At 42.6% G+C, this 21,544-nt stretch overlaps 6 protein-coding genes across 6 annotated transcripts; 2 read left to right on the top strand and 4 right to left on the bottom strand.

The window, feature by feature from the left end:
• Positions 1 to 2,165: 2,165 nt before the first annotated feature.
• On the top strand, positions 2,166 to 3,751 carry PCYB_147530 (hypothetical protein; the record flags this gene model as incomplete). Its single annotated transcript, XM_004225224.1, has 1 exon — positions 2,166 to 3,751. A coding segment is annotated over one exon (1,584 nt), but the record flags the coding sequence as incomplete, so codon positions are not given.
• A 320-nt stretch (positions 3,752 to 4,071) lies between these two features.
• On the bottom strand, positions 4,072 to 9,056 carry PCYB_147520 (DNA repair protein rhp16; the record flags this gene model as incomplete). Its single annotated transcript, XM_004225223.1, has 2 exons — positions 4,072 to 8,660; positions 8,870 to 9,056. The coding sequence occupies 2 exons, from the start codon at positions 9,054 to 9,056 to the stop codon at positions 4,072 to 4,074; spliced, it is 4,776 nt and encodes a 1,591-aa protein (XP_004225271.1).
• A 1,657-nt stretch (positions 9,057 to 10,713) lies between these two features.
• On the bottom strand, positions 10,714 to 11,427 carry PCYB_147510 (hypothetical protein; the record flags this gene model as incomplete). Its single annotated transcript, XM_004225222.1, has 3 exons — positions 10,714 to 10,965; positions 11,016 to 11,105; positions 11,290 to 11,427. The coding sequence occupies 3 exons, from the start codon at positions 11,425 to 11,427 to the stop codon at positions 10,714 to 10,716; spliced, it is 480 nt and encodes a 159-aa protein (XP_004225270.1).
• A 3,055-nt stretch (positions 11,428 to 14,482) lies between these two features.
• Positions 14,483 to 15,420, top strand: PCYB_147500 (eukaryotic translation initiation factor 2b subunit 2; the record flags this gene model as incomplete). Its single annotated transcript, XM_004225221.1, has 2 exons — positions 14,483 to 14,870; positions 14,921 to 15,420. The coding sequence occupies 2 exons, from the start codon at positions 14,483 to 14,485 to the stop codon at positions 15,418 to 15,420; spliced, it is 888 nt and encodes a 295-aa protein (XP_004225269.1).
• Positions 15,421 to 16,277: 857 nt separating this feature from the next.
• On the bottom strand, positions 16,278 to 17,911 carry PCYB_147490 (adaptor-related protein complex 3 sigma 2 subunit). The gene is made up of 6 exons (XM_004225220.1): positions 17,581 to 17,911; positions 17,298 to 17,425; positions 17,030 to 17,105; positions 16,816 to 16,887; positions 16,603 to 16,636; positions 16,278 to 16,404 (listed from the first exon to the last, which is right to left on the bottom strand). Exons 1-6 carry the CDS (start codon positions 17,647 to 17,649, stop codon positions 16,310 to 16,312), a joined length of 474 nt encoding a protein of 157 aa, XP_004225268.1. The 5' UTR covers positions 17,650 to 17,911; the 3' UTR covers positions 16,278 to 16,309.
• Positions 17,912 to 18,557: 646 nt separating this feature from the next.
• Positions 18,558 to 20,734, bottom strand: PCYB_147480 (hypothetical protein; the record flags this gene model as incomplete). Its single annotated transcript, XM_004225219.1, has 2 exons — positions 18,558 to 18,579; positions 18,804 to 20,734. The coding sequence occupies 2 exons, from the start codon at positions 20,732 to 20,734 to the stop codon at positions 18,558 to 18,560; spliced, it is 1,953 nt and encodes a 650-aa protein (XP_004225267.1).
• Positions 20,735 to 21,544: the final 810 nt, after the last annotated feature.

The raw sequence follows: 21,544 nt of genomic DNA, 5'->3' as shown, positions 1-21,544 counted from the left end.
TTTTTTTTTCCATTTTTAATTGTTTGGTCTCGCCAGAGCAACGTGGCGCACTTGCACGTATGCATAGCTGTATGTTCAAATAGCTATAAGGTGGCGTGGCAGTGCGATGGCGTAACCGTCCGATGGCGTGACCGTCCGATGGCGTAACTGCTCCTGTTCATGCCTGTACAGACTTCTGTATGCGTGGTGGCAAATGAATGCTGCGTGGACGCAAATCTGCCACTGCATGACTAGCCATTTTGCGGAAAAAAAAAAAACATCCTGCCGATTTATTTGCATACATGGTTTTTTCCTACCATTTTTCATTCATTTTGCATTTTCCCTTTTGTGAGGAACTAAAGCGAAAGATCACTTAAGCGCAATGCATGGTTGATTAGGAGGAAATGCCTGCATCCACAATTTTTTAATGGGCCAAGCGCGGGTCATGGTCATATCGTTAAAGCAAAGTCTGCTTTTTGTTCCGAACCATAACAGGAAAAAAGGGACATATATTTTACGTTGCAGGAGAGGCATTTAACTTTTGCCATCTTTGGGGTATCCTTCCAGTAATTTGTGGACAACCAGTTGACGATTTTTTTTATTTTTTTAAATGCCCATTTTGTAAAATAAAAAAAACTGTTCAGTTCAGACGGGGCATATTTTTTGCAACCGTCAAGCATGGACATCTCCCTCCCCAATTGATGAGATGACCAGCTGCGCGCGTCGTATCACTCTCACCGTGCGTACATTTTGCCTTCTCCGCGTAACCGTATGTGACGCGTTATGCAAAGGATGTTTTTTTTTTTTTTCCTTTTTTGCCGTCCCGCTCTCGTAACCCATTTATTCCTATACAAACCCAAGGTGCAATTCTGCATCATCATTTTCACCTCCCCTAATTTGCCTGAAGGCATAATATAAGAACTGCGTGCACTCGCCAGCAACCCTGGTTCGCGTTAAAGCCTATTTGAAGGATGACCCCCCAACACAACCTCGAATGTATATACTCAAACGTAGTTACGTACTTCCACATATGGACCCTTAACTACCCCCTCATGCGCCAACAAATGCATCAAGCAGATCGATCACACTTTGCTTGACGAACAATGGCCCAAGATTGGAAAAACACAATTTTGCAACGCATGAAACAGAGGAATGTTGCGCAGAGCCAGAGATACGAAGAAGTACTAACTTCGTACAACGCCCTAGTGGATGAAAAAAACAAACTGACAGCCATCATCGCATCGTTTACATCAGAAAATGTTTTCATGCGTAATGGGAAGCATTTGGGCATCTCACTTTCCAATCGAGAAAATTTCATTCCGAGCATTTTGAACCATTGCCATGCACAACGTGAGGATTATTACGGTAGCGACAATGTCACACATCGGGACATCTCACTTAGCGTAGCATCGGCGAATGATACCACCACGGAGGGATCCCCAGGGGGGGCAGCAACCCCGTCAGGAGCTACGGCCAAAACGCAGGACAGACTCACAAATGGAGTCTCCAAAAGAGAATTGCATCAAATCATTAAGGAAAAAGCTAAAGCAGATGAACTGATACTTGTCCTAAAAAATAACATAAATGAAAAAAAAAAAATCCTCAACATTTTAAACAAACACAATAAAACGTTGAATGATACACTTGTAAAAAAGGAACAACAGCTCAATGAAAAAAAGGAAAAATTGTGTAAAATGCAAAATGTTATTAGTAGACAAAAGAAGGACTTAAAATTGTACGCCAGTTGTAATGTATCACTTAAGAGGAAAATAAAATTGAGCCAAAAGAAAAACCAAAAGGTGATTAACGAATTTGACGCTATTAGACTTTCCTATTTCAAAATATGGAAAGAAGCATTCCAACTGAAAACGTGTAAAAAGAATCTACAAAACGAATACTTTGCCATCAGAAATGAATTACTACAGAAAAAAATCGAAAATGAAAAACTCCTTGAATGCTTGTTAAAAATTAAGAAAGCATACAGACGTCAGCTGATCAAGGTGCACACATTTGTGCGAAAACGTAAGGCCAATTATTCTCTCCATTCGGACAAAAGGCGAACAACCAAACGAAGGTTACCTAAAAAGCGGAAGTTTTTTTTAACCCTGTACTGGGACAAACTGCACTACATGCATAACTATGGGGAAAACCCTCCTTGGGCGGATGCACACCAATCGCATCGTAAGAGCAACGTTTTTGGAAAAAAAAAAACAATTTGTTAGCCATACCGGGTAGAAGTAGCCATGTTGAAGACCTGCCCATCCGTCAGGACATTCCCCAAGAGGAGAAGTCCCAATGGGGGGGAAATGCACTCGCTCCAGTATCACCACATGAAAGTGGGAAAAACAAATACAGCGTCTTACGTGAGGATGTGGAGGTAGCACACAATAAGCGTTCCTTCTTTCAAAACGGTGGGGAAAACTACAACCATGTCGCGGCAACGAGTCTCCGAAGTAACTGCCCTGCAAACGGAAGGTACCAAACCGTGTCAAATGATCGAACTGAATTTGTTAGCAACGCTTTACGTAGACCCCGTTTCCACAAGATAAAGGGACGCCTAAATGTTCACACGAGCAGCAGTGTCCTCTGCTTTACCGCCTTCCCCGGAACATGCCCTCAGGTTGATTCACACAAATATGTGAAGGCAAAATGGGAGGGAAGGCAGCGTGACTGTACCTCCGACAATGAGAACCAATTCAACTCATCAGGTTTAACAAACCGTGGTGAAAATGGAATTTCTCCAATTTTTTACAACAACGACTGCGACAGTGACGCGGACATCGTTAGCAGCATTGGGAGCGATGGAGACTGTTCTGAATTGAGGAACCCCTGTCCGGTCGGCTTGCATACTGCTTCGGTTCCTCACCCGACAGATGAACAACCGCATAACGCGCTCGTCACTTGCGCAGAGGACGGAAGCATCGCCTTTGTAAAGATCAAAAAAAACAAGCTGACCTGCATTAAACATTTCCAAATAGCCGACCAGAAAATCGCAGCGACAAATGTATGTGTACACCCCTCCAGCAAACACTCCATACTCTCCCTAACAAACAATGCCATCTGTTTAGTAAATAACGAAAGGAGCGAAATTGAAAATTGGTACCACTCCCATGACGAAAAAATAACATCGATTAATTTTTTGCACCATCTCAGTTACGCGGACGATCTGACCCCAAATGGCTCCCCAGCAGACAGCCCTTTTTTTTACTCCACCAGTTTAGACAAAACGGTAAAATTTTTCCATTTGGAAAGAGGGAGTGTGTATAGCGTATTTTCCGTAAACGATGCGATTACCTGTTCGTGCAAATCAAACAAGCAGCCACTTGTCTTGATTGGAACGCGCTCAGGTTCAGTCATATGTTACGATGTAAGAGTCCACAACAGAAGCGTAACCCAGTCAGCACTATATCAGAAGAACATTTTTGACGATGAAATTTACGGTGTTAGTTATTCCCCAGATGATAGACTAATAGCAATACAGTCCATCGGGGGAAGAACCAAATTGCTAAACGCAAATAAAATTAATTTTTTTCAGTGCCTCGAAAATCCAGATTTTTTAAAAAATGAAAATCCCACGTGTGCCCCTGTTTTCACGACTGATGGGAACGAGTTGATTTGCACCTTCCCCTACACATTAATTGCACACGATGTCGTGACGCATTCTTACGTTAGTGTTGTTAATGACGAGCTTGGCCAGATAAACGGGGCGCACTGCCTGCCGGGCGGCAACCTGTGCACAATTCACGCGGACGGGAACGTTGCCATTTGGTGAAATTGCCATCGCTGGTTCGCTGCCATTTTGCCGCTATACTTGTCGCCACTTTGGCTACTTTTTTTTTTCGTCCTTTTTTCTAGCCACTAAAGCTACCCCCTACCCCCCTTCCCAACTTCTCTCATGAGTGGCACCCATTTGGTGACACCCCCCCGTTTGCCTTTTCTACGCATTTCTTGTTTCGTTCCTTCACCACCATGTTTGTCATACTTAACTCCCTTTTGGAGAACGTTCCATTTGTGCCTTCCCCTCTACGCGAGGGTAGGCTGATTGTCCATTTTTTCAAAAAAAAAAAAGCACATATTATCACGCTCCCCCTCCTACGCGTGGAAGAGAAACGCCAAGTCCTCCTTGGTCAACTTCTGCATCGCGTTTCCAGAGTCCCCAATAGTGCAGTCGAACACGAGCTGCTTCTTATTCTGGAGCTGCACGATTTTCTCCTCAACGGTGTTCTCTATGATGAAGCGTGTGGCGTACACAGTCTTCGTCTGACCAATCCGGTGGGCTCTCTGAATAGCCTGCAACTCCGCAGCGGGGTTCCACCACGGGTCAACGATGAAGATTCGGTTGGCCACTTGCAAATTTAGTCCCTCTCCACCGGCCTTCAAACTGATAAGCAAAACTCGCAAATGCTTATCTTCGTTAAAGTTGTAAAGAATATTATTCCTAGATACCATGGACATGTAACCTAGCAGCTTCGAACATATTATGTTGTTTTTCTTCAAATGATACTCAATCAAATCAAGCATGGAGCAATACTGTGAAAATATTAGGCATTTATCATCCGTCGTATGAATGACATTTTGTACTTCCTCAAAGACAGCTTCTATTTTGGTGCTTGTTCTATACTCATTTGTATTAATACGGTTCATAAAGCTTTTATTAATATAGGTAGTTTCCTCTTTGCATACGATAATTTCTTCATCATCCTGTTCTTCCACCTGGTTCAGCAGATTAAAATCAACGGTCATGGGGACATAACACACAGGACATCCTAGAGGTAAATCCTGCATAGCTGATTCCTCATCACTTAACAGACTAACAAACTGTTTCTTTTCTTTATCTTTAAATTTGACTACAGAAATGGACTTGGATTTTTTATTTAGCTTCTTTCCATCTACTTCGTTGGTGGTGCTACTCATGGAAGGGTCTTCATTGAATACGATTTCGTTTCTGTCGTAGAGACTCTCCTCTCCGTTCTCCCCTGACTCGGTCCCCATATGGAAGGTATGCGCCTTGGTTACTGTGCCTGGGCGGGGCCCACCACAATCACCATCAAAAGGGTCACCATGAACATCATTGCAAGCTTTGCCGAAGGCTACACCGCAAGCTTCACCGCTGGCTTCACCCCTCTCCCCCACCCGGTTGCCCCCCCCCTGGAAACTCTCGATATACTGCTTCAAACAGGACTTATGAAAATTGTGGTTACACTTGGTACTAATGTTGATCTTCTTGGGGACATTCTCCAGACAGATGCCACATACATAGTCATTCGAAATGGCTGGGATGATGGAGGAATTCTTTTTTATGTATTTACCCGAGGGGTCACTAAGGAAAGAATTTCCAAACAAAATCAAATAGGGATGATCTGCAGCTTGTCTTAATCTGCTCAGCAAATCAAAAATATGAGCATAGTTGTGTAAAACGGTGTTGGATTTCACATAAGTATCAAACTGGGTAGAGGTTTGTTTGTAAAGGGATTCATAAAAATCTTTTTCCTCATTTGATAACTTATCCTTTCTAATTCTAATATGTAATGGTCTCAATTTAATGTCATTTTTTCTTTCCCCTTTGGTTCTCCTTAATAAAATTTTGTCTAAAACTTCACTTTTTAAATAACACATACTTGTCACTCCCTCCCCATTGTAACCAAACAACTGTATAGGTCTAAGGATTCTTTTGTTGAAATAATTGAAGTGGTTAATCCTGGAGTGGTCACAGAGGAAGCAGAATTTATTGTCCTTCATTTCGTAATTTAGTAACATACATTTACAATCCTTTTTCGAACAGAAATAATATGCGTAGGGATAAAACTCAAGGAATCTGATCAAGCTATATAACTCTCCGATTCTGTTTTGTAATGGAGTTCCTGTCAAACACCAACGATACCCTGAGCATTTCAAATTAAAAATCGACTGTGTCGTTGATGTATTTCGATTTTTTATTCTGTGTGCTTCATCTAGAATTATCCTATTCCACTGTATCTGGTGCAATGCACTTTCATCAAATATGCTCGCTTCACCATTTTTCTGATTATTTCTTTTCCTTTTCGCTTTTTCAACTATGATCGAACCGTACGATCCAGCCGAGTTGTACGAATCGCTTGTGTCTTCCTTCTCCGCAATGCTCTCCCAGGAGGAAAAAGACGACGATTCTTCTGCGTCGCTGCCAAGTTGATCTATCCTAAACGATTCATCGCTGTCGCTTGGGCTGGCACTCGCGTCGACTACACTACTATTGCTTTTCCTTCTCCGTTTCAACTTTACCTTGGCGGTCGCACTGTTTCTCCGCTTAACTGTGGACTTCTCCTCCTTGGCTTTCCTCAACGTAAAGGAACTCCCACCCGTTGTCTTCCTCCTGACGTGGTTACCTTTCCCCCCGCCCCGGCCTACTCTGCCACTTTTGCTCCGCTTCGCCGTTCCGTTTTCCTCGCCACGGTTATCCTCACCATCAAGGGGATCACCCACATGAGAGGCACTTCCACCACCACTGCTGCCACGGCCACTGCTGCCACCGCCACTTCGGCCACCACCACTGCTGCCACGGCCACTTCTGCCATCGCCACTGCTGCCATTCCCACTTCTGCCACCACCACAGCTGCTACTACGCGTCATCCTCAATCCTGCTGCGCTCGAAACGGTGCTGCTCCTACTACTCAGCGCCCCCTTCTCTCTGCCCTCCGATATGGACGTCACCTCACTCTGCACTTCCCCCTTCCCCACCATCAGTTCTTGCCTTATATACCTGGCCGAAACTAAAACCCTGTTGATGAGCTCAACCTTCGTTCCAAAAATATGTTTCCCCATCGTTATCAGCAGAACTTTCAGCTCCCCCATGTTTAACTTCTTCAACTCCTCCTGTTCTATGGCCCTATCACTTAAATAAATTTCCTTCAGCACGTCCTTACAGCGGCTATTCATATCGACGGTGTACAGCTCGTTTTGCAATATATCCTTGATGACTTCATTCCATTTTATGTATTTTTTCTTTCTGCCCTTTCCCTTGTGTGTGCTGCTGACCCTTTTGTCAATTACGTCCTTTTCGAATCCTAAGTTGCACAGGTCTATTACTCTGCTGGACGTTTTCCTCGTCAGGGGGGAATACACCGGCTTGCTCGACGCGGAGCTGCTGTCGCTTTCTTGGGGATCCTCCCCCGAGCTGAGAATAATGGCATCGCTTCCGCTTTTGCCGCTTCTACCGCTTCTTCCACTTTTTCCGCTTCTACCGCTTTTGCCGCTTTTTCCGCTTCTTCCACTTTTGCCGCTTCTCCCGCTGACATGATTCCCCCCCTTCCTCGAATGGACCTCTTCACAAGTGTCCCCCTTACTGTCCCTTTTACCTTCATTCATTATTTCCAGCAGGACATTTCTTGGAGTCGGCACAAAATTATCGTCAAACTTTTTCATCGCCACCAGTGCAGTGTCTTTGTTTTTCTTTTTTCTCTTTTTTAACTTTTCCGTTCTTACAGCATCTGGCCCACAAAAATATTTTTTATGAATCACCAGCGTGTTGGGGAGATATAACCTACCGCAATACTCACAAGAAATTTTGTACTTGTTAATTATTTTTCTAAAGTGAACTTCTACCATGGCATAAGACGTAATAATGATATCATATTTTTTCAGTTCTTCAAATGATATTTTTTTCACACTTCCATGATACACGTACACTTTAAGGATATCTCCCTGGATGAATTTTTCTATCTCTGATTTCCACTGCATTACCGCTGCAATGGGGGCAATGATGAGTGTCTGTCCTTGGCTCTCGTCTTTTTTAGCTTGCGGAGGGTCTTCCGCAGTTTCGCTCTTGGGGTTGCCCTTGTGAGGGGGTTCCTGCTTAGGGGTGCCCTTTTTTCGGGGTGCTCCCTTCTTGGAGTTTCTCTTGTTAGGCTTTTCCTTCTTAACACTCGCTGCATCCTCGGAACTTCCGCCCACGCTGTTAATAACCACCACGCTGCTGTCCGATTCCTCCTTCACTTTGACCTGACCACCCGCTGCGCACTCCATTTTTTCCTCCTCGCTGACGCCTTGCTTGCAGTGCCCCTCCGCTTCCCCCTTTAATTTATTAATTTTCTGGCACAAAATTAGCGTAATAGCCTGTATGGTTTTCCCCATTCCCATTTCATCAGCCAAGATGCCCCCCTTAACGCTGGACTGTTCCTGGTTAATCATCCATGACACTCCCTCCTTCTGATATTCCAACAAATCAAATTTAAGCTCCTTCGGAATTTCTAATTTATTTTGGATAACTCGACTTTCTTGCTTAATCAAACTGCTCGAGTTGAATGCTTCCTTCTCCTGATTTATCAGCACTTCAAAACTGTTCCTCCCCCTCATCTCATTCTTTATTTCAAACGGCTTGGCCGTTTCCTTTAACTTTTCTTTTTCTTTATCATCCAGTTCGTCAAATCCTCCAAAAAAAAATGCCCAGTTTATGTTTTCATATATGAACTGTTCATGCAAATTGTAGTTCCCCTCACACACCGTTTGTTCCGAGTTGTTTAGGTACTCCTTCAAGTGTGGCTCATTTTCTTGTGTGTACAAAATGGCGTACAGGATTTTTTTGCTGCAGTCCAGGTGGACCCAGCAACTTATAAAACCGTAGTTTCCCCTGGGGTCTTTCGTCGGGTATCCTATACGTAAGTTGTTCTTTTCGATCGCAAATCCGCACACTCGGCAGCGGCTGGCTTCTACAAAAAAACGAAAATGAAATAAATTAATTAGCCAATAAATAAATTAGTAAATAAATGTATTGCCAAATAAATTAGTAAATAAATATATTGATAAACAAACCGACATGAACATAAAACAATTTGCGCACAGGGGTGTGACTGGGCACACGTCGCCTTCCATTTCTGCGCCGTGCCTCCCGCCCCATAGATACGCTCATTTCCCCTACTCGACTTTGTCCGGTTTATCAACAACTTGGGCGTCAGCTTGAGGGATTCCTTTTTCAGCTTCAACCTCGCGATGTAATTCGTGCCAACCCAGTTATTTAGCGCCTTCACGAATATGCAGTTCGTTTCAATTATTTCTTTGAAAAATCGTTCCTTCTTAGAAAATATTTTATCTAGATTATCACCCATCGTGACAGATTTCCGTATTTATGTTTATGCTTTCCCGTCTAGTTTGAGATTACCCTACTGAGGCGCTCAAGACGCAGAGGCCATGCTGCGGCGTGTTAGAAAAATTCGTCTCGTGCCTGACGTAGCGGCAAAGCGGTACGGGCACTAACTGGGTGGAAGGCATACCAAACGAACCAATCACGTAGGAAAAAAAAAAGGAACGAAACAAAATTGACAGAAAAACGCGGCTAGTGGGAATAGCTACACTCCCGCTTCTTTTCCCCTTTCAGTTGCTCAACAAGTTAGAGTTGCACAATTTATAAAATGCTTAGATGTTCACTTATGTACCCTATGCCACATGCGCATTTTGCGATTGTGGCCGAATTAGTCTGCAAACATGGGAAGAAGGGGCGTTCTTAAAAGTGCTGGGAGCCCATTTGCCGATTGCCCGTTTGCAAATTGCCCCTTTGCCAATGCCGATTGCCCCTTTGCACTTTCGCAAGGCGAACAAGTGGAATTCGCGCCGGGATTTTTATCCACACATGAGCGGCTCCTTCCAAAAGTTACAGAATATGTTGTGAACTACCTGCTCGTTTATGCCATTCTGAGCCTTTACACATTTGCGACACTTTAAAATGGCTTTTCTTTCTTTCCTTTTTTCTTTTTTTTTTTCTCTTTTTTTTTAAGATGGTCCTTGTTGTGTCAGCTCAGGCTCGAATACCTCAACCCCCGTATTGCACAATAAAAATGCGCCTATTATGTGGGGGGGTTCTTCCCTGCGGAATTGTTAAACAGGCGGAGGATATACATATCATGTAAGCTTCCCCCTCTTTGGCCTCTCAGCACATCACTAAACGAGATAAGGCATTTAAAAAGAAAAAAAAAAAAAATTCAGATTAAAATTAATCGAAACAGAAGCAAATTTAATTTGATGCGATCGTAACTATGACGAGATAACTAAGTACATGTTATGTTTGTCATCATTAAAATGGTATGACATGACACTGGAAATCAAATTGCTCAGGCTGCGATGTATAGAAAAATTTGTATGTGAGGACTACGCGGGTGAATTTTAAGGAACAAAAGAGGATGTCACTTAGCGACAACTCCTTTTCTCTCACATTTGTGTAAATATGGACTTCCTAAATGTTTAGCGGAAAAGGCATTTCACGTTTAGCAGTTCGCGTTTTCCGCTTACCGCTTACTGCTTTCTCTTGACCCGTTCAGGCGCCTCGGGGGGAAAAGTAGCCATGTGCATATGTCACATATAAAATAGCTACGTGCGGATGTTTTTTTTTTTTTTTTTACATTGTGCTAACTGGGCCAACTGCGCTTATTGCGCATTCTGCTTTTTTTTTTTCCCCCCCCCTTGGCTGCTTCAATGAATAGTAGTAAAATATGCTTACTTACACGAATACAGAGTAGTGTCCCCTCCCCCACACTTATGCCATAAGTCTCACTTCCCTGCTCGTCCCCCCCGTTGGATGATTTATTTGGCCACATTGGGACATAATTTTACCCCTCAGGAGGAGGGTTTAAAATGTATTTTTCCGTGAGCAAAAAAATAATTTCCTCTAAAACCCCATGGATATGTAAGTATATGCACACATGGATGTTCAATGTATGAGGTGAGCTCCCATGGGGGTACACATTCCAGGGGATTATTGTCCACCCTTTCCTAAAGTGTATCCTCCACACAGAGCACTTTTATCAATCCGTCATAATAAAGAAAAGCGTCGTCTGCGTCAGTTTCTGCCTCCTCCTTATGTACAATCTGGCAATATAATTTTCCGAAGTTTTTTAAAATTTTCACGTTATTATTGTCTATGCTGTACTTTAAAAATTCCTCTCTTTTGTCGTAAAAGTTTTTAAAAACTTTTAAATTTAATGGTTGATAATTTTTATTTTCCTTCGAGCTATTTTTTGCTTTCTTATTTTTGATAATTTTAAAAAGCGATTTTTTAAAAAAAAAGTCCACACGTCATTCCTGCAGTAGTAGCTCTTCATTTGGCCACTGATATGGACATCCGACAGTTGGGACGAATTTTCCAAAATTTCTTTCCTTACATTCTGTGAAGTGGAATGGAGAGGGGGCGCGTCAATTCGCAATATCGAGGGAAGGGGGCGCGTCAATTCGCAGTATCCAGGGAAGGGGGCGCGCTTTCCTCACGCAAGCGCACACGTTCACATGTACACATGCACACATTCACAGGCACACACACGTACAACCAACAATGCTTCCCCAAAAACCTACCGCGCAGGCCTCCTTATAGATTTTAAGTCCGATCTCCTTTTCCACATAAAACTCATCAATCATCTGCTTAAGCGCTTCCTTCAGAGACTCCAGCAAAATGGAATGGGCAAACTTTTCGTCCAATGTACCCTCGTCCATTTTAATTTGTCGAGCGATTGAAAAAAATGGCTTGTTTTTTTACCTGACTGTTCATTTTTTTTTTTTTTTTAACCGCGTTAATCTCCCAGTTTTGTGCGCAGCATATAGCTGGTATGTGTACGGGGAGAGATAAAAACCTTAAATGGATCTTCAAACTGAGCGAATATGAACATACGTACTAACACGTACAAAAACGTGTATGTGTGCCTGGGGGGATAGAACAAATCAAACTCGGGCTACCTTCCTGTCGAAGAAAAAAATTTGTAAAATGGAGAGAATCCAATTGGAAACTGCTTCGCACACAGAAAGGTCCCTCGGCAACTGATCTGTGCAATCTCTTAAGTGTAGGCTATTCCTTACAGGCACAACTGCTCATACTGTGCATGGAACTGTTAAAGTATCGCATGTGTGTAAATCAAATTTGTGCGAACCTTTTAAATGCTTTCAAATTTCTTCTAAATGAATGTCTCATAAATGAACAAAAACTCTTGCCCATGTGTGGTGTGGCATGAACAGGTGGGGCCTACCAAGGGGACACTCGACTGGTGTAACTCCGATGATTGGACAGGCATAGATACGTCGCTGGCCGGCGCATAGGCATAAAGGTTATATACCCGATCTGCTTCCAGGAGGGACGAGCACGTTCTTGCTTCGTAACACAGAAAAAAAAAAAGTTTTTTAAATAACAAAGAGGTTTTCTTTTTCCTCCCTTTTTTTTTTTCCCCTTTTTTTTTTTTTTTTTTTTTTTTTAAATCGTTTGGCAGAGTAACTTCTTCTGCATTCTTTTAAAAAATCATTTCCACATGCTGCTCATCCTCTTTTGAAATAATTTTCCTTTTTTTTTCATTTGCTGTTTGACGTATTTTGGACTGCCAATAAATGGGGCCCGACCACCATTTGACAGCTCTATAGGAGTTACACACAAATAGGCAAGAAGAGAAGACAGCGGGGTTCCCCTCCAAATGGCCATATACAAAGTTATTGCAAATGGGACCACAATTTTGGTGTGCATGTAAAAATATGCCTATTTTTGTGGCGAACTAGGATTTGGCCAGCTGGGGGAAAATTATGTTTCTTCCTGCCTTGCTTACAATAAAGGGAAAATCAAATGAGCAGGCGAGCGAACGGTTGGCCGCGTAGACCCTGGCCCCTTTGCTCAAAAGCGTAATCGCCCGCCCCACGCATATGCGAGCAAGCAAGCAGCGTTGCCCTCAATCGTTGAGTCTTCGTGTACGGCCACCTGTTTGGGTGAATGTCAACGTGGTGCGGCAGCAGTGTGGAATAAAATATGGCAACTTGATGCGAAATGAACGGCACAAAACGGACCGCGCAAAACGAACCAAGCAAAACGAACCACGTATAACGAACCACGTATAACGAACCGCGCAAAACTAACCACACAAAATGAACCACACAAAATGAACCACACAAAATGAACCACACAAAATGAACCACACAAAATGAACCACACAAAATGAGCCACACAAAATGAACCAAAAAAAATCACTCGCTTAAACGCAACTGTCACACAAAATGATGCAAACGTTCCATTAACGAAGCGCAAAAGAGAAATTGCTACATGCCTCAAGCTTCGGTCCCGTCCTTGTAATTTTTTTTTTTTTAAATTCACGGGAACAGCATTTCCCCTTCTGCGCCTTTCCAGTCTCACGTTTAAAGTTCGAGCTTCCGTGGTCGCATAAAAAAAAAAGAAATGTATTCATTTGTTGACTTCTCTTTTTTTTTGGGTCCCCTTCGTGTTTTATGGCCACTTTGTTAACCCACCTCAGCGTAAGCATTTTTTAACCTTTTTTTTTTACGCGGGTAAATTCATTTACAGCGCCATTCCCAGGGACATTTTTTTTTGGCCGACACAAAAGGAGAAAAATCGATTTGCATTTTATAAAACGCCAGCGCTGTGCTGATGTGAATACGACTCCACTGTTGTTGCAGCTTAGAGAGCCACATGTTGAGTGAGGTCCATTTTGATTTTGGGGATTTTTTTTTTATATGTTCTACGCCCTCCCAAGATACGGGAAAACACTATTTTTTATCGTTCCTTTTCCTTTTTTTTTCCATTCGTTTTCCCTTTTTTCCCGTTCCTTTTCCTTTTTTTTTCCCCGTTCCTTTTCCTCTTTTTTCCTGTCCTTTTTCTTTTTTTTCCTGTCCTTTTTCTTTTTTTTTCCGTTTCTTTCTGTTTCTTTCCCTTCCTGTCCCGATTAACCCACGAGAGTGTGCCCAAGCCGTTCGAACAGATAGACGCTCTGGCTTACTGCACATATATTGCTCGTGTTCCGAAGCTGACCCGAAATAGGTACACACGCGCATAGGTGGTCCTAGCCCCTACACAGCAAGTGAGTCCAGTTGTGGCCATTCGAATAGGCACACTAAGATAAAATGCAAATTGAAACTTGAAAGGAAAAGCTTTCCGTTTAATTCTAAGCCGAACGACGAATAGGTGGAACGTCGTCAGACAAGAACACTCTTTGCACGGACCACGTGTTAAAGTATGCACATGACGACGCACCTACTACTGTAACTTCCCATTGTACACCTCGCGAAAAACCCATGGAGCTGGGAACCCCAAATGTGCTTCCCGATTACGACGCGAGCAAGAGTGCCAACGGGAGTGAAAACGCAAAAATGATCATTTCTGACGTAAATGAAAACCATAGTACGGAACGGAAAAACCACACAGTTCCACATAATGACCAAAAGGAAGGGTCCACCCATGATGGTGGAGGGAACGGGCAACCCCAAACACACAGCAACACTGAACGGGACAAAGAAGACAAGATAAAATTTGAAAAAAAAAAAAAAAAGCGATAAGCTAAAAAAAGAAAGAGAAAAAGAAATCGTAGTGGCATACTGGCTAAAGGGAATTGTAAAAATTTTAAATGCTGGATTAAAAAATGGAGACATCAAAGGAAGTAATTTTATAGGCAAAAAAATAGCGGAGGTCCTAAAAAAAGTGGTGGAAATATCACACTGGAATAATGTATACGATTTGATTGAAATTATCAAATATTTGGGAAGAGAAATAATCAGAAATAATAAAATGTATTTCATCATTCCAAACATTATCAGAAGAGTATTAACAATTATTCGCACGGAGCATTTTAAACAGCTATACCTGTACAACAACAACTATGTTGACAATTTGAACAAAAATAACAATTTTCTTTTCGACAAAAATACAAACAAATGCATCAACAGTAAGTACGTTTACGAAAGAGAAGTAAAAAATTTCGAGCAATCATTTTCATTTTATTTCGAAAACAATAGCAAAAAAAATACTTATCACATTCCTGCGACCAACACCTTGAGACATTCAATAATTGAAGGGATTACTGAACTAATTGCAGACATTGATACTTCTTGGGGGGAGACAGAACAAAGAACTTCGTACGATTTATTTATGGAAAATGATGTCATTTTAACGATGGGTTACTCAGTTGGGGTTGAAAAGTTTTTAAAAATATAAATAAAAAAAAAGATGGAATTTCAGTCATTGTTGTGGGGGGAGATATTAACCGAAATGGATTTCGAATGGCACAGTTACTAAGTGAAGATGGAGTGGACACTACGTACATTTCCGACTCAGCCGTTTTTGCGGTTATACCAAAAGTGACCAAGGTTGTTCTTGGCTCAGTCGCCGTTTCCTCCTCCGGGGGAGTAATCACCAAAATTGGGGGTTATAATATAGCGTGTTCAGCTCAGTTTAATTCGAAGCCTGTAACTATCGTGTTGCCATTATTTAAATTAATTAATGACCCCTTTTATGACCCAATCAGACAAAATGAACTTCAGCCAGGCCCATCCATGATTTACAACGACGCCGATAATTTGTATGTACGCATACCCAAGTATGATTACATTCCTGAACATTTGATAACTCTGTACATCACGGAAATTGGCCCTGTCGACTCCTTCCAGTTGTACAATATTACTAAGCGGACGTACCACCCGGATGATTTGGACCTGAGTTTCGACTGAAGGGGGCACGTCGCAGGCAGTGGCGGTAGTATCAGCGGTAGTATCAGCGGCAGCAGCAGCGGTAGCAGTAGCGGTAGCGTAGGAAGATACCAATTGGGACGACAAAGGTGATGCGGCCCCCAGCGGCACACCTGTAAGTACGCCCCGCGAGTGCACGGCATGATGGCTCTCCCTCCTTTTCGCTCCTTTCAGACGCGCAAATTCGGCTCCCGCTTTAGCTTTAACCCACACTTTAGCTTGTTCTTTTTTCTTTTTTTTTTTCAAATTCGTGCAAAAAATATGACCGTTCAGGCAAAAACGAGTTTTCACCTGCACAAAAGTAACGAAAAAAAAAAAAAAATTCTGCACACAACTTGCACGTGCGCGAAATGTGTGTGCAAGCGGGCGTCGGCACAGGGGTATCTCCACCTTTGGTGTCCCACGCGCTGCGATGACGCACAGGGGCATGCTCATTTTGGCCAGCAAATGCGATATGGCTGCATTTCATCCCCTTTGCAATTTTCGTCCAGTTCTCCTTTTTTTTGTAAACTCTTATGTACACAACACGCCAAAATACGTTTCTTAATCAGTGCGCCGCGCGCCTCCCATATTTTTTTATTTTTTTTTTTTCCTGCACAATGTACTGCACCTCTGTGTGCACACACACATCTCGGAGGTGTGTCAAAAGAGTCCCCTTTCTTCCCCCCTTTTTTCATGCCCCGCAAATGTGTGGAAAAAAGGAGGTGAACGTTGACCAGGCGAAATACACAAAAAAAAAAAAGTGGCAACATACGTTCGGATACGTCTCCCACGATTAAATACGTACATGCCTATGCCTGTACAACTCCTTCAATATATATATTTATTTTCTTGGGGGGAGACTTCCCCTGTGACTGGTACCCCTATCCACTCAATCGCCAAAGAAGGAGGACTCGTTTTCAATTAACTTCTTCGCGCCATTGATGGAACTCACTATCGCGTCTATGTTCGTTTCGAGGACGATGCCTAGGGTGAGGGGAAGGAGATGAGAGGCGCCATGACAACACGTGCGACAACTTGGAGAATTACGTTTGCACCTCCATGTGTGCAGTTACATGCCCAGGCGAGGGGCAACACAGGGGGCCAACCAAACGAGGTAGCCACTAGGAAAAAAAATAAAATAAAAATCCCCCAATTGGCTTTCCTGTGTTGCGTTTTGCATACCTCCCATTATGATCTCATCCAGTATGTAGTTGATCTGACAGGGGAAAAATGCAAAAAATAAAAAAATAAAAAAAATAATTATCGTTTACGCCCCAGTTGTGTACAGTTTGGCATACTTCAACTCATGCGCCATTTTCCCACACTACGTGGGTCCCCCATCTGGCACGTTGTTTTTTGGAACTCCGTTTAAGTTGTGCTATCCTCCTTTATTACCTGCTCGTAATTATATATCAAGTCCAACTCGCACACATTCTCGAAATTTGCATCTAACACTTGAACGAAAACCTGTACAATGGATGAAACGAGTCGTGTGGAATGGCAAGAAAGGGCAAATGATGATTGCATTTTCCCTCAGCTATGCTCTCCATCTGGGGAATTGCTGCTAAAATTGAGCTATACCCCTATCGGTTGCTCATTAACCCCTTACCTGAATTAGGTCCAGAATACCCAGCTCGCTCTCCATAGAGTCGATGATAAAAATAAAGTACAGAGTCGCGAAGTGCCTAACGAATGTGTGCAAACAGTATACAAAAAAAAAAAAAAAAAAAAAAAATCCCCTTGTTGAATTGTTCCTCAAAGCGACGGTATGTATGCTTTTGCATTAATCTGGATAGTAAAGGTAAGTGGGCTGGGGTAGCTGTCAGCATAACGCCACTTCCTTTTTGTTCCCTATCACTCTTTAATTTGCTATTCACCTGTACACAATTTTCACATCCGGACTGAACAATTCCTCATCTTCCAAAAAACAACAACACTCATTGGTAATCCTTTTCTTTATAGTTTCATGAATTCGCTTTGTAACCATCTGTTGCCTTTCATGGCTCTGTGGAGTTAAAAAATGGCACACACGTATATGTTCACCTTGCGTGTTGTAGGTATTACTAAGCGTGTATGAGCAGGCATACACATGGATCATAGCGCGTCATTTGCTTTTCCCCTTTTCTCTTTCGTTTTTTCTTCCTTCCAAGTTTCACTTACACTGTCATCGTAAAATCGGAGGAACCTGGGCTTCCCATTGTTGTTTATTATTAGAACAGCTTTTATCATCTTGCCTACGCAGCTTTGGCTATGTCGCTATGGCTATATCGCTATGGCTACGCCGCTTCGAAGTCTTACTAATATGCTTTCTTCTCCCTTCAGTTTCTTTTACGAACTGCCGCGCTTGCTGCGCGTACGTGGGCATAACGCACATAAGGGAACGTCCACAGTTGGGCCTGATCGTTTTCGCGAAACTTGCAACATAACGCGATTACTTCGAAATGGTTAAAAGCGGGGACTATCTTTGTTGGTGAAGCCACCACCACCCCCCTGTGTATGGCTAAAAGGGCCAACAATACGTTCGTTCGTTCGTCAGCTCTTTTTTTTTTTTTTTTTTCCCACCTGTGCCTTTGCGCGTAATTTTGAACAACTGTACGACCGGTTTAGCCCACTTTTCTATATCCAGAAATTGCATTTTTTTGAAACCCTTTTTTTTTTTCGGAATGCTTTCCTCCAACGTGAGTTGCCACGGTTTGAAAAAATACGCACCCCGTCGTAGTGGTACCACCTGTGCGACGAAGTTACCGAAGATGCGCAACATTACCCTTTAGCTGCTAATTTGCTAACCCCCTTTTTTTGACATGTTCGTCACTCGGGGAGGTCGTACCCATGCATTGTGGTTGAAAGGGAGGGACGCTTCCTCGCGCCCAGTTTTTACTCAAATTGAAGTGGACCTAGTTGAGCTCTCCATCACGTCAATGTGCTTATTAATGAGAATAAGTAGTGGTCCGCTCGTGGGTGGAGGTCCCACCCCTGTGCTGCTCGCACACACGTGCTACAACGTGTAACCATAAGGAGTGCACACAAACGATTAACAAGGGAAGACCAGGCCTGGGGGAGAAGCGAGATAAGTACAACACCATCCGCAGATAACCCCCCGACGATATGCACAAAAAAAAAAAATTCGCCGCGCAAACTTAGACGGACAAGTCAACAACGCTAGGGGGGAACAAGGATGAGGGCTAAGCGGAGCACACGGGAAAAGGCGCTACAAATGGGGGAGTAAAATGGGGGAGGATATCCCGGGGAAAACGAAGGCAAAGCGCCCCCCGCAGAAACGAAGGCAAAACGCTCCCCGCAGAAACGAAGGCAAAGCACACCCCGCAGAAACGAACTCCCCAACCGTCACCGAAACGCATCAGATTCCCTTCAACGAGGTGTACCTCTCCTGGTACGCCTTCAGCTGCGCGTCCTTCTCGGCGATCTGCCGCCTCTTCCGTTCGCACTCCTGCTCCAGGGTGGCCGTCAGCTCGGAGTGAAACAACTGAAAGTCAAACTCGAGTTTTTCCAGTTCGCCCTTCTTAACAAAATTGTTATGTTCATCCTGCTTGTTCTTAATCTGGGAAGCGATGGATTCAACTAACTGATCATACTTCTGTGCGAGGACATCTTTCGTCTCTTTTATTTTATCCTCCGAAGTTCTTTCCTGTTTGACCACTTCTAGATGAAGAGTGCTTAGTTCTTGGGCCACCATCTCTAGTCGATGCTGCAAATCAGCCTGCTCATTTCCTAGAGTCGTAATTTCTTCCTCCCGTTCGGTAACCCTCTTAGCAGTATCGTCTATCTCTTTCTGGAGCGACTTGTGCATCTCATTTTTTTCGTATAGATCACAGGACAACTTCGTTAAGTGTGCTTTTAATTCTTCGTAGGTCCTCTGCACATCATTGTTATCGGACCCATCCTCCTCCCTCTCGCGCTTTAAATTGGCTAGCTGTTCGTTGGACATATGTACTAGCTGTAACAGTTTTGACAATTTGAAAAAAAAATCTTTTTGCTCAAGGAGTAACTTTTCTGAATTTTCCATAAGGTTTAAAATTTCTTCCTTCGTTTTTTCATTTTCCAACTTGACATTCTCTAAGTGTGCCAATTCGGTTTCATGTGCCTGCAGCGCAGCATGACATTGATTGATAGATATGCCCACCTCCTCCATCCTTCTGTGGATATGGTCATAATTATCTCGTAACTTTTCATTTTCCTTTTTGACCTCATTACATTGGTCACTTATCTGTGAAAATTCCTCCTGTGTCTGCTTCAAATTGTTTTTCTTCTTGATTAGCTCATCACTTAATTGTTTGATGAGGAGAGACTCCTGCTCGTTTTCTTTTTTGCTTTCCTCACAAGAGTGGGATACATTAGTCAGGCCTATGTCCAATTGCTTGTAACTTCCGCTGAGTTCATTTTTCTCCTCCTCCATGGCGGCTACTTCATTTTCTAGCTCGTTTATCTGAGCAGATAGCAGGTCGCATTTGTCATTGATATGGGAATTACACCGATACAGGTCGTTTAAGATGATGTCATTCTCGTCCTTTAAACTTTGAAGTTCATCATTTTTGATCTTCCTTTCGTTGGACAGACTTGAGATTTCCTTTTGCATATCTTCCATTTGCTCCTCAATTTTGTTTAAATCGGTCGAACTTTGTTTCTTTTCACTCATTTGGGAGTTACATTTTTCCTTTATCATTTCGAATTCTTTTTTATATTCTTCTATCCTGGAGAGTAATTCTTTGTATTTATTTTCCACTTGATTTTTTTCTTCCCTTTTTATCTCTATTTCTACCTGAACATGTTCATATTCTTTTTTCAAACTTTCCACCCCTTTTTGCATATTTATGATATTTTCCTTTGTGGCGGTAAGTTGGCCAGTTTTTTCCACCAGCAATTCGTAAGCTCTGTCAAAATTGGGTAACTCATTTTCTTTTATATTTTTTAATTTCACATTCATATTTCCATTCTGGTCACTAAGATCACTAATAATATTTTCGTATTTGATAAAAACGTAACTCAGATTTGTCGTTGTGTATTCAAAATAATTTTTAATCAACTCTTCTTCCACTTTTAACTCGCTGTTCCCTTCCTTTATCATTCTCTCCAATTCTTCCGATATGCATTTTAAATATGAAAATTTTTTTTTTATATTATTCAATTCGAACTCTGTTTTCGATCGCTTCTTCAATTGCTCACTGATGATAATGCTGATATCCGTTTTGATATTTTCAAATAATTTTATTTCCTTTTCCTTCTGTCTGTTGTTGTATCGAGTGTCCAATAATACTGTTAGGGACGACCCTCGTGACCTCTTTGTCTTCTTTTCCATAGTTCGTGTAATGGTGAAAGTGACACCTATCCTGTTATACCTTCTGAATATTTATTCGCTCCTTCCCTTCCCACAGAAGTGGTGGCCTACGCAAAATTAGTTACAAACTGGAAGGGGCTCAAAAGGTGTGTGGGGGGTAAATTTTCACACCCTTTACGCTTACACCGGCAGGGCAGCCACTTCACCGGGGGAGACGCAATACACATGGACGGTCTTCCGCTTAGCCCCAGTCGAGCTGCTGCCCCTTTTTTGCACTCTGAATGGCGCACCCAAAGCTACGCGTTTGCCACGCTATGCAAAAAAAAGAACAAAACAAACAAAACAGAAAAAACAAAACAGAAAAAACAAAACAGAAAAAACAAAACAAAAAAATGCAATGCAATACAATACAGTACAATACAAAGAGTGTTTTCCCCCGTGGGGTTAGGGCAACTGAGTGAGCAGGGGCACAAGTAGCGGGAGGAGTCATCAAACTGAATTGCGCAAAGAACAACATTAAGGAGAAACAGTACGGAGCAACTTTATCGGGCAACCTCAACACGCCACTCCTACACGTCGCTTTCCCTTTTTTTTTTTTTTTTCTTCCCCCCCTGCCCACAAGCGTACATACACGACTTCTACCAAACGCACATGCAGACCTCACGTGGTGGACTGAGTGTGTCTACACCTTCCCCCCTCCGGTTTATCCCTAACAAAGGGTACTTATTTAAAATTTGCGAGTTGCCATACAAAAGGCAAAAAAAAAAAAAAAAAAAAATCATCCAATCGTTATGAATTATGACCACGCAGGGGGGCGAGCAAAACGTGCTC

Source organism: Plasmodium cynomolgi, chromosome 14 (assembly GCF_000321355.1).
Source record: "Plasmodium cynomolgi strain B DNA, chromosome 14, whole genome shotgun sequence".
NCBI classification, from domain to species: Eukaryota; Apicomplexa; class Aconoidasida; order Haemosporida; family Plasmodiidae; genus Plasmodium; species Plasmodium cynomolgi.
This window is presented reverse-complemented; position numbering and strand designations above follow the sequence as displayed.